The 12882-nt window shown below is 36.4% G+C and overlaps 1 protein-coding gene across 1 annotated transcript; it reads right to left on the bottom strand.

Moving 5' to 3' along the window:
• Positions 1 to 3672: 3672 nt before the first annotated feature.
• Positions 3673 to 6002, bottom strand: LOC131021931 (uncharacterized). The gene is made up of 7 exons (XM_057951274.1): positions 5687 to 6002; positions 5544 to 5602; positions 5220 to 5407; positions 4408 to 4478; positions 4253 to 4322; positions 3975 to 4098; positions 3673 to 3893 (listed from the first exon to the last, which is right to left on the bottom strand). The coding sequence occupies exons 1-6, from the start codon at positions 5766 to 5768 to the stop codon at positions 3987 to 3989; spliced, it is 582 nt and encodes a 193-aa protein (XP_057807257.1). The 5' UTR covers positions 5769 to 6002; the 3' UTR covers positions 3673 to 3893; positions 3975 to 3986.
• Between the last annotated feature and the right edge of the window lie 6880 nt (positions 6003 to 12882).

Raw genomic sequence — 12882 nt, 5'->3', positions numbered from 1 at the left:
ATCCACAGTGGTTGAGTAAGCTCCTTACTCAATAGAGCGGGGGACCACTTATGAGTAATGAGCCCATACTCATTCTTTTTAGTTTTAATTTTTGTATTTTTCATTTAACTTTAATTACACAAATTTAAATAACACAATTTACTTCAAATTAAAATTGCATTAATTTTAAAAACCTGCAAATTACATTAAAAAATTACATAAAATTTAAAAATTTAAAAACATAACCTAAAATATATTTTATATTTACAATATTGTAAAATTAAACTAAATTTAATATACGTAATTTAATTATTTTAAATTTGTAGTTTTAATAAATAAACTAAATAAATAATTTTATAAATTAAAAAACAAAAACAAAATATTGATTCGAAAATTATATAGAAATGAAAAAAAAAGAACAAAAGTTGTAAGAAACTTTAAAATATTTATAAGAAAAGAAAGAGGAAAAAACAACACTAACTTTTGAAATAGTAAATGATGAAACAAGTATCAATACCTTTAAATAAAACAAATAAAGAACACAAAGATTTTATGTAGGTCGATCGAATGATCTACGTCCACGGGAGATTGCCGGACTTTTCACTATATTTTCAAGAGAGTTTACATTTACAAGCTTTTAGCTACTGGAAAGAGAGAGTCACGAATGACAGTAAAAGATCCTCCTCTACAAATGAGTACAATGCCCTATTTATATGACAGATACAAAGAGGGGCAAAACAGTAAATCTAACAATATTTACGTAACTAACTACGTTTATCAAGAGCACTAATAACAAACTGATTGCTCAGCTTTTGTCAGGTGTCGTTATTCTTCCAAGGTTGATCTCCAATCATCGTGGTTAGATCAGCGCTGGCATGACCCAGCTCATGGCAGCCATGTTGGCTCCTTATCCTCATGTATGTAGTCAGTCAGCGCTGGCGTTCATGTATGTGGTCAATCAGCATTGACGTTCGTGACTCCTAGAGGTCAGTCAGCGTCGACCTTTGTAACTCCTAGAGGTCAGTCAACGTCGATTGTCCTCAACCTCTTCATGGATCGTTTGCTTCTGAACTCTTTCGCTCGCGTCTCCCAGGAGCCAGCGCTGGCTTTGGGCCCTCCTAGGTCCGACGCTGTCCTTGGTCTCTCTAGGGTTCAACGTTGTCACCGTGCTTTCCGAGAGCCAACGCTGTCATAGCACTCTCCGAAAGCCAGCGACGACTTCAAGTTCTTTCGGGTACCAGCGTTATCTTCAAGTTATTTGCCCTCATTCTTATCTTTTATTTATTAAGATATGTGCACAATATTGTCCTCATCAGTAAAGAAAATAAAAATAATAATTTAAACATATGTTTGAATCATCTCAAATTTTAAAACATCTTAATTTAACTTCTTATTATTTTATTTTTTTTTAATTCCGAGCGTGCATTGCACGCGCTTTGAAAATCAAAGAGTGAGTCATACTCGATTAATCGAGTAAGACTTGAGTTGCCCACCACCCACAGTGGCTTACTCGATGGGCCTTACTCGAGTAAGGCCCATCGAGTAAGCCACTGTGGATGCTCTAAGAATAACATTAAGTAGTTATTGCATCGGCTACTCTTATTAATTTCTCGTAGCAAGAAACCAATTTGCATCACCAAATTGGTCGTCGTATACCACCAAATAATTCCTATAATACTATCAAGAATTAAGTGAGTATAATGATAAGCAGGGTCGATCCACAGAGAAGGAGTAAAAATATTCAATTTCCTAAAGATCTAATTTTTCGGTGATGCCACCACGCCTTAAAATTAAGAGGATGATTAATTAACTAAGAAAATAATTAAAGCACGAAAATACTCTAGAAAACAAATAATGAAAGGTAACTTGCCTCGAATAAATCCATATCAATTTAATACTCTGTTCATCGACGCAAAAATTAATTAATCCCTATCAACCAACCAGTTATAGAATATCGTGAACGCAACAGACGTACCCCAATCCCTACTTACTATGTCGATAAACAGCTGGAAATGTTAGGCCTGCTTATTTCCCTTATTAAAATATAACCTAGCTGGAGACGCCAGACCTAGATTTAATATTCTAATAGCATTAAGATGAAGGAACCCAATTTAGACCAATTATCCTAGATACGCTAGTAATAATAAATCCACCAATTTATTCCTACTACGAGCATAGTAGCTTTATCACTAATCAGTCATATTCCAACAATTACGGATTGACAGGAACCGATTAACTGTAATCCAATTAAATCTAAGTTGATCAGACTTAAATAAAATCAGAATTGTCTTTAAACACAAGGATCAAATCGGAACCAACAGAAATCAATTATATGCTCAATTTGGTCTCACAGATTATTAAATCAATACTTCATTATTCTCGCCGAATTAAAAGTTTAGCTACTTATAATTAAAACTAGAACAATCAAATACATAAAAACAAACATAAAATAAATGAAATTGGAATTAAAATATAAAAGTCACCACTTCAGGAATTAAGGGAAGAAACGTCTACTGCACTTGATCTCCCCAAAACCAATCGCTAGTTCCTAGAAAAAAAAAAAACAATAGAGAGAAATTTAATTGCCTAACTAATCTTCTAATCTAATAAAATAAAACGTGTGTTGCAAGAAGAATTAAAAACCTAATTTTCTATCTACTAAAACTTGCGGCTGCAGAATCCCTAAGTGCGGTCCTTTAGCCCCACTAAATGGGCTAATCGGCCCCTATTATAAAATAAGCCCAAAAATTAATACTTAATAAAAGAGTTTAAATTCTATTACATCCAAAATAAATAATTTCAAGCCCAACTCTAATTCCTCTTAAAAAACACACGAACTTCATCAAATTCACACCATTCTCGATCTTTCTTCATTCATGAGTCTCCAACTCCGATCCATGTAATTCATGCACCAAAACATCACAAACTTGGGCAATATCAAATAAAATACATGATGATAAACATAAATCTAGACAACTAAATCACACACATCAGCTACTCTTATTAATTTCTCGTAGCAAGAAACCAATTCATATTAGTAGCAAACTAATTTTTTTTAATAAATAGCAATCAAATATATTGATCTTCACTTGGAAAATAAAATATATAACATATAATCAGTTGAGACTTGAGATAATACAATAATATAATAAAACTTCGTAGAGTTTATAATTATTTGGAATTCACTTTCAAGTTCAATTTAAATTTAATTTTTAAATTATCTGATGTCATTTTTGCAAAAAGTAATACCGAATTTTCCAAATTATATCTCTTCTCAGTCGGTGACTTGTAAACAAGATTTGTCGCATTCTAACCTTGTGAGAATTCCAGAGCTCAAGTATTCATTAATTGATTGATTTCACCATAATTTTATTACCTTAACTTGTTGAAGGTTGGGTTGTTGGGATTCTTTCCTCAACCGGCTGCAGAGGAATTAATCTCTTCGTTTTGTGTCTTTATCTAATGGAACTTCAGTTAATACCTACCCTTTTGTCTTCAAGTTTTGATGCGGATTATGTCTTCAGTTATGGGTTTATAGAATTTGCTTGGTTTTATCAGAGGAGTGAAGAGATTGTGTCGTTAGTTTTGATATGCAAAGAATATAGGCGCGTTCTTGTAATAATATATACTTTGTGGGAAAGATGAAAAGCAGATTGTTGGAGCTGAGATGCCTTACAAGGAATGGAAAGTGTGTATAGAAATTAATACTGTTTCGATTATGAGCAGTGAAAGTATATCACAAACAATACATTATACAGGAAAGAAATTAAGCACTATATATAGGAATCAATGATTGGCAGTCGTGCTTATTTTAGGCAGTAGTTGCTACTCTATAAGCAAATCGTGGATATGAATGAAGATATTGCTACACTGTTTTGTTTAGTCGTCACAACTCTTATCATTTCTGCATGTACCTGTTGCAAAGCGTTGCAGGATTATTAATTAATTCTGATGTACTTATTATTGCATTGCTAACACTGTGTGTCGGCTTTTACCTTCTTTTCATTTCAGTTCTTGCTTTTCTTCTTGTTGTTTCTGTTACTTGTCGTCTCACATGCTTCAGAGTTGCTGCCACTCACTGATTTCCCCATCACGTGAGATGCTCTTGCTTGATTCATTCTATTCAATTTCATACAAATTAGTGCTATACTTAATAACGATTAAGACTCAAACTCAATCATATGTATTGTAAGTTTACTTCATCGCTTAATTAAATTTAAAGTAAACACTCTCTTGTTCGACTTATAATTAAGTTGTTTAAAATAAATTTTACCTGTGCAACCGTTTCTCCAAGAATCTGGCCAAGGTTGCTCGCCGAGCCATCGCCACAGTCGGAGTGTGACCTACAACGTTCAAATATAGATAGATGATGAGATAGTGAATGAAATATATATATGTAGAATTGTTATATATAGGTGCAATACATACCTCTTGTAGAGATGCCGGTGGTTGCATTTCCAGATACATAGACATTAGTTTCTGCCGACACAGACATGTTCCTACATAAGTAATATTTTGTACAATCAGTTTCTGACACGTGTGTTGCCCTATCTACTAATCAACACCCACCACGTGATTAGCGAAGGAGCCAGCCACATTATTCTCACAAAAAAGAGCCGCAACATTTACGCTACAACCAGATTCAATCTTTCACACATAAATTAGCTTAACGTTTTTTATTGTTTGACCATGTTGATTCTTTCAAATAAACTTTAATGTAAAATACTTAACAATGTTATCTACGCACCCAAGTCCCAACGTGGCCACTTTTCATTTTATTTTTATTTCATAAAAGCAATGCATAATTAGCATGAAACTACTGTATATGGATAGATCGTTCATTCAATGTCGATAATGATAGCCCCGTGAGTAACATGTGGTGTTCTTCATATTTTTTTTTTAAGCGAGTGGTGTTCTTCATATTTTATAAGTTTATGTTGACAAATTGAAGCGATTATTGTTTGTAAAATGTCACTTCAACCAACTTATTTAATTCGATTGAAAAGTAAGCATCATACAAATCTCAAAAGCTTCATAATCTTTACTTTTGCCGAGCACTAGCAACTCTATTTTTCCTTATCTTAATAAGATCCGACATGGAAACATAAACATCTTTTATTAACTAATTACTGTACAATAATCTTTGAAAAAAGTTGAGCCGATTATTGCCCTACCCGAAACCGACAATTAAATTGTGTATAAACATATGTGTAAAAAAAGATCTCCGAAGAAATGGGTACCTTAAGTTGGGGGTGGCAGCATCGTTGAGGTCATAGAGAAAGCCGCCGCCGGCGGGGTGGCGGAAAGGCGGCGGCGCAACCAGAAGTAGGCTCGAATTGTCCTGGTCGTAAGGAGCCAAGCCACAAATTGTGCTGCCACTGCACGAAGAAAGCATTTCATCACCACCTGCGAATTCCCATTTCTTCTTCTGTAACCACAAATAGATACATCAACACACGTGTCTGAAATCTGAATCACAAAATTCAGTAAACTTCACATTTCACAAAAATGGAAAAAAAAAAAAAAAAAAAAGAGAGAGAGAGAGAGTAGGAAATTAAGCATACATCGGAGAAATTGAGGGAAGAACTTGAACTGAGAGACAAAGATATCTCGAATCCTCCAGCTGCAAATCAAGAAGATGTTAAATTTAACCAAATCTAAGCCGATTAATCTATACATGAAATTCTTGAAAATTTTGAAAAAGTACTTGTATCTATGAATGGATTCTTGAGATTGGCTTGCTCCAATTTGTACTTGGGAGAATTCAAGCCCAGAAAATCTATCTCCATGATTATAAAATTTGGAACAACAAATTTGAGAAAAGGTGAGAGAGAAATGAAAAAAGTTTTTGAAGTAGATAACTAGAAAAGAAGACATACAAATATTAATAATGGATATTTTAGGGTGGGTGTGGGGGCTGGTGTAGAGCCAATGAATGGCTAGCGTTAAACAAAGTGAAAAACACGTGCTGAGATGAATGAATGGATGAATATGATAAAAAGATAAAGAAGCACCACATAAACTGCACCACGTGAAACTTTGCAACATTTATATTTGACGTTTAAGAGTGTCCAACTTCAACTCTCTCTCTCTCTCTCTCCAAAAATCGTACAACTATAGTAATTTTACTATCTATGATATAACCAAGTTAAAATACTATACTTTATGGCAACGTGATGAATTCCATATTTGCACGGTTGTCATAAAGGTAGAGCCAGTCTGCAGAGATGTGTGGCCTCAACTCAATTTAACACGCACATTAATTATGCTTGAGGTGGATTAATCACTGGCTCCTTATTATTCTAATTGCTCTGCTCTTCGCCTCTCAAAAATTGCTTTTTTTTTTTTTTGATAAGGAAAGTAAATATTATAGAACGAAAAGGCACCAGTAGTACCAAGAAGATTACAAAATCATCGGGGATTCATCATTCGACATCCACCTATGAAACCCAACTCCATCATTAACAAAACCAAAAATTCTACCCCAACTCCACACTCTAGCTTTGATTTCTCCAAACAAGTTTGCACTCTCCCATCTTTTGTTCTCAAATCTACTCTCATTCCGCATTTGAAACTCCATTCAAAATATCGCCTCTCAAAAATTGCTATGCTGTTCAAATTTTGAAACTCCATTCAAAATATCGTTAAAATATTTTTCTTAATAAATAAAATAGCTATTTTATATTTTAATGTAAAAAACTTCATTCTTACAAAGTCTATTTTGTCTAGTATCTAACATTTTTATCTACTAGCAGAGTAAGTGTGCATTTGCAAACATTTCAACTAATTAATTACTGTTATATATTGAATAATTATTGTATCGTAGTATAATTTAAGTAGTCAACGAAAATTTTAAAACTTAATATATAGATTTATCACTTTATATAGGTATAATAATGTTAGAAAATGAAAAGAAAGATACTAATCTTGCACTCAGCTGAACGCTTCTCAGACTTCTCAAGGGATCTCTAAAAATCTTAAGAAAAAAAAAATTTAAGGCTAAAATTCAAGTGACTTTAATTATCAATTAATTCATTATTTTATTTTCACAAAAGTAAATTAATAATAATTGCTTTAGTAATACATATCTTAGATAAAAAAATATATATATAAATATTATTAAATTATGAAAATTATAAACAGAATTAGTGCAAAACAAAACTTTGCGTCGATGTTAATAGTTGAAAAGAAATTACAGTTATTTGCTATAATGAAAGTTGAAAATAATTTAATTTTTTTTTGTCTAGCTCAAATAAATATTAGTGTATTAATTTTCAACAATGTATGGGTTCGTCTAGCCCATAATAGGTTTTCCGGCCAAATCCGAAGTCGGAATTTTCGTATGTGGCGTTATTCATGTCAAATCACCCTATACGTGGCAAATCACACCCACCCTCCCCCTCACACGTCACTCTCCCCCCTCCCATGTCACTATCTTTCTCTCTTTCCCCATCCCCCTTGTAGGGTATCTTCGCCTAGCCAGGGTTCACCGCTTGGTTCCCGAACCTCCTGTCTTCCCCACTTCGTGCTCAAGCACTTGAACTTCGTCTTCACTTCTCTTCTCCTTCCTTCGCTTCTTCTAGTCTGCACAAAAGATACACAATAGAAAGCAAAGAAAAGATACAAGAGAAAAGAAAAGAAATAGAGAGATAGAGTTCAGAGATTGGGGAAAAGGTGTCATCGGGACACGGTGGGGCTCAGATTTTCCCCTTGTACTCAGCAACCCTTCCAGCAGCTGAATGATCAAGGCCAGGGATGGACGACGGAGCAGCTTCTCAGATCTCAACAGAACCGCCAACAACAGGAGCCAAGGTCAGCACTCCGGCGGCTCAGATCTACTCAGGTAACCACCAAACAGGGCTCCGATGGACAGGAAAGCCCGGTGATACCACCACCTATGCGGGGAATCCCGTATTATCAAAGAATCAACCACACTTGAAAGGAATCGCAGAGCCTTTCTTACTTTGATAATTCGTTATCCCAACATGAGAGAGCATCAGGAATTTAAGGAGGGTAGCAGCAACGGTAGGGAGAATCGCCATTGAAGGCGCTGGAGAAACCAAGGTAAGAGGGCGGTGAAAGGGGGGAGGAAACGAGGAGCCAGAAAGATAGAGGAGAGGATAAGGGTTAGTGGAGCGGCGCTGAGTGAAGTGAGAGAGAGAGAGGGGCGGGGTGGGGTATATCTGAAAGGGAAGTGGGCTAGGGTTTGGGAATGGGCTGGGATAAGTGGGTGGGCTCGGTTCTGGGCCCTGAAGTTGGCCCAGACCCAAAAAGAAAAAGAAAGGAAGGGAATGAGAAATGGGCCAACCTCACATATCCACCTTTGGCACATTGATCATTCTGTCACCAGGAAAGGGCCATCGATTGAGTTTGAGTTATCATCACAGCCCCAATTTTTACTCTTATCTGCCACAAAGTCAAGACAAGAGAGGGTGAGAGAAATATTAAGCATATTTAACTCAATCTCAAAACCACAGAGATCAACCCAAGGGAAATCACCATCTCTCAAACCATGAGGTTATCATTGAGGACACAACAGACTCAACAGGACAAACACACATATAGTAAAGAAAGAGATCAAGGACAAGACACTAGACACCAGAACAGAGCAGAACTGATAGACCATAGCAGAGCTCACAACAGACCAGACACACAGAGCAAGAAGAAAAACACGCAGAGCATACAAACACAGGGCAGAGCAGAGCAACAGACTCAACACATGCAGCAAACAAGAAGACAACAGAAGAAAAGAAAAGAAACAAGCAGCCACAAAGGCTGAACTTGTCACACAAAAGCACAGAGGGATCAACCAGGACCAATGTTCAAGGTCCTTTTGCAAGATTCCAGCTTTGCAACTGGTAGGCACTTAGTGCCCATATCTACAGGATTGAACTCAGAGGGAATTTTGTTCAAAATTACATCCCCCATTTCCACAATATCTTTGATGAAATGATACTTGACATCAATGTGTTTAGTTCTATCATGAAAGACAGGATTTTTGCACAATTGTATAGCAGACTGACTGTCAGAGAAGAGCACAGGTTTATCATCTACAAAGTTGATCTCAGAAAGCACACCATTTAACCATATAGCTTCTTTAACAGCTTCAGTAGCAGCTATATACTCAGATTCAGTAGTAGATAAGGCAACAATGCCTTGTAACTGAGATTTCCAACTTATGCAAGCATTACACAAAGTAAACACATAAGAAGTAGAGGACTTCCTACTATCCTTATCATTAGCATAGTTAGAATCCACATAACCAACACATTTCACACCATTTTCAGACTTGGAGAAAAGCAGACCATGTTTCATAGTGGATTTCAGATATCTAAAGAGCCATTTCATGGCTTCCCAGCGAGGGAGGCCAGGATTTGACATGTACCTGCTCAAACAAGAAACAGCATAAGCAATATCAGGCCTAGTGCTAATCATCAAGTACATAACAGACCCTATAGCATTAGCATAAGAGATGTTTCTCATTTCTTCAAGATCAGTGTAAGAGGTGGGACATTGCTTCTTAATAAGCTCAAAATGGGATCCAAGAGGCACACTGACAGAGTTACAATCAATCATATTGAACTTATGCAAGACTTGCTTCACATACTCAGACTGATGCAGCAAAAGGGTGCAATTCTCCCTATTTCTTTCTATGTTCATGCCTAGAATCTTTTTGGCATCTCCTAAGTCTTTCATGTCAAACATATCACAAAGGCACTTTTGAACATGCTGTATGGTTTTCAAACATGGTCCAAGGATAAGCATATCATCAACATATAAAAGCAAGAACACAGGAGACTCTCCACCCAAGTGATATAAGCAATGATTAAAACTGCTCCTAACAAAATTCAAGCTTTTCATGCATTAGTCAAATTTCAAGTTCCATTGTCTTGGAGACTGTTTTAAACCATATAAAGACTTCTTAAGGAGGCATACATGATCAGGGAAGTTCTTGTCAACAAAACCCTCAGGCTGCTTCATATAGATATCATTTTCAAGTTCACCATGCAAGAAGGCAGCAGTGACATCCATTTATTTTAATTCCCAATTAAAATGAGCACAAAGAGCAAGCATAATGCGCACAGTAGTGAATTTAACAACTGGAGCAAATATCTCATTGTAATCAATGCCCTCTTTTTGTGTAAAACCTTTGGCAACAAGCCTAGCCTTATATCTGACATTTTCCACCTCATTTTTTATCTTAAATAACCATTTGCATTCAACAATAGAACAGTCAGCAGGTTTAGGGACCAAAATCCATGTATTGTTGTTATGCAGAGAGTTCATTTCATATTCTATAGCAGTCAACCACTTAGCAGATTCATCAGAGTTAACAGCCTCAGAGTAAGAGCAAGGTTCAACATGATCCACATTATTAAACACATTCAAAGCATACATAGACATGTTGTAATCATCAAACCTAGCAGGCTGCCTAACATGCCTTCTTTCTCTATCTCTTGTAAGTTGATAATCATTCAGGTTGTCATTCACAGGCACATCATTTAGAGCAGGTTCAGGCACAACATGTTCATTCACAATAGGTTCTGGAATCAATGGTTCAGGGGGAGGGGTAGGTTCAGGGTTTGGCAGGGGTTCCACCTCAAAAGGAGTCACAGGAGTAAACATGAATTCATATCTAGTAGCATCATAAGCTTTCAGGTTCTCCACATCACTTGGAGCAGCAGAATGTGAGGAATTCAGCAAACAAGGAAAACTCAGCTCATTGAAAGAAACATCTCTGCTGACACAGGTTTTAAACCCAGGTACAGACTTATCCCACAACCTATATCCTTTAACACCTTCAGGATAACCAAGGAAGATGCATTTCTTAGCCCTAGGCTCAAGTTTATCAAGATTTTGATGCACATATGCAGCACAGCCAAAGACTCTCAGGTTTTTCAAGCATATAGGTTTATTCCAGAATACAGACTCAAGTAGCTTACCAAGTAAAGGCACAGAAGGAGACCTATTGATTAAATAAACAGCAGTCATAAGGGCTTCACCCCAGAAGTGCTTAGACAGACCAGATGCAACAAGGAGACTTCTTACTCTCTCAAGGAGAGTTCTATTCATTCTCTCAACAACTCCATTTTGCTGTGGAGTATATGGGACTGACTTATGCCTAATGATGCCTAACTCAGAACACCATTTATCCATGGAATGATTACAAAACTCAAGACCATTATCAGTTCTAATGCATTTAATGCTCTTTCTGGTTTGGTTTTGAATTTGAACAGCCCATTTAGACAATTTATCAAACACATCAGATTTATTTTTCATAAGAAACACCCAAGTTTTTCTAGAAAAATCATCAATCACAGATAGGAAGTACACATTACCACCATGAGTGGGCACCTTTGCAGGGCCCCAAACATCAGCATGCAGGTATTCAAGAATCTCAGTGCTAACATGTTTTCTGGGATAGGGAACAGAAATAGGGAATGCAGATTTGTGATGCTTTCCTAAAATGCAGGGTTCACAAAAAATGATGTCAGAAATCTTGTCATTACCAAAGGAACCAGCCTTTTTTAGAATATCCATGCCCTTATTGCTTATATGACCTAGTCTAGCATGCCAAAGTGCAGACTTATCATCATGAACCATGTTTGCAGTATGTAAAGGCACAGACTCAGCATGTACAGCATACAGATTTCCCTTTCTAAGTGCAGAAAAGTAATGTTCAGAATCCCTTTTAAACTGAAAACTCAAGTGATCAACAGATCCAGTTATCATGTTATCAGCAATTTGAGATACAGACAACAAACTGAACTTTAAGTTGGGAACAAATCTGACTTCAGTCAAAGTAAGACACTTTCCATTTTCAAATTTTAAACACACATCACCCTTTCCCATGATTTCACAATTCTGACCATCAGCTAATGCAACATGCCCTGACTTAACAGGTTGAAGATTATGAAACATATGCTCAAAAGGAGTGACATGAAAAGTGCAGCCAGAGTCAATGAGCCATTTACTGGAACTCATGGTTTTTGAAATAGCATTTGAGTAACTTATGAACTGAAAATCATAGTCATGCATCATGTACACACAATCATCCTCATACACATTGTTGGCACTTTGGTTAGGCTCTTCAGGGACAGGTTGCCTTTTCTGCCTAGGGAGTTTGCATCTATTGATAAAGTGACCAGGTTTTCCACAGTTCCAGCAGACCTTTCTAGGCTTTTGGTCAGAGTTTTGGTTCTGGTTTTGACCTCTATGTTCAGTATTCTGATTATAAGGTCTCATAACCTTAGGCTTATCAAGGTTCTGACCCCTATTGAAGTTCTGGGGTTGGTTCTTGTTCACATAAAGGATTTCACCATGTAAAGGCTTTGACTTAACCAATTTCAGTTCACTCTCTTTAGACTTAAGGCCATTAGTAATCATTTCACAAGTGACTTTTGCACCACCATATTTTAAAGCAGATTTTACCTCAGCAAAGGGCTAAGGTATGGAGTTTAGAAGAATTTGAGGAGCATACTTTTCAATGGAGTCATCTCCAGCAAGTTTTAAATCATGCAACAGTTTATTGAAAACATCCATGTTGGTGTCAATATTTTTTGAGGAATCCATTTGAAAAGACATGAATTGATTATGCAAAGACCAAGTTGACACTTCAGTGGGTGCAGCATATATGGAGTTCAAATCATCCCACAAATCTTTTGCACAGGCATGGTGTGACACTTTTCTGACCACATAGCTACACAAGTTTAACAAAATAGTGGCCCTAGCACTATCATTCATTTCATGCTGCCTAGCATCAGTGACTGACGCATCAATCTTAGTGGTTATAGCCCTTTTTACCTTTTCTTTTACCAGAATGCACTCAATTTTGATTTTCCAATCCTGGAAATCATCCCTGCCATTAAATGGCACAACATGCATGTTGTTCATGATTATGCA

The sequence above is a fragment of the Salvia miltiorrhiza genome, chromosome 4 (assembly GCF_028751815.1).
Source record: "Salvia miltiorrhiza cultivar Shanhuang (shh) chromosome 4, IMPLAD_Smil_shh, whole genome shotgun sequence".
Taxonomy (NCBI): domain Eukaryota; kingdom Viridiplantae; phylum Streptophyta; class Magnoliopsida; order Lamiales; family Lamiaceae; genus Salvia; species Salvia miltiorrhiza.
This window is presented reverse-complemented; position numbering and strand designations above follow the sequence as displayed.

Coding starts and splice junctions, on each gene's coding strand:
- LOC131021931 (XM_057951274.1), bottom strand. CDS start 5,768: ATGGAGATAGATTTTCTGGGCTTGAATTCTCCCAAGTACAAATTGGAG. Junction 5,408..5,543: donor CTTCCCTCAATTTCTCCGAT/GTATGCTTAATT, acceptor TTGTGGTTACAG/AAGAAGAAATGGGAATTCGC. Junction 4,479..5,219: donor GCTGCCACCCCCAACTTAAG/GTACCCATTTCT, acceptor TTACTTATGTAG/GAACATGTCTGTGTCGGCAG.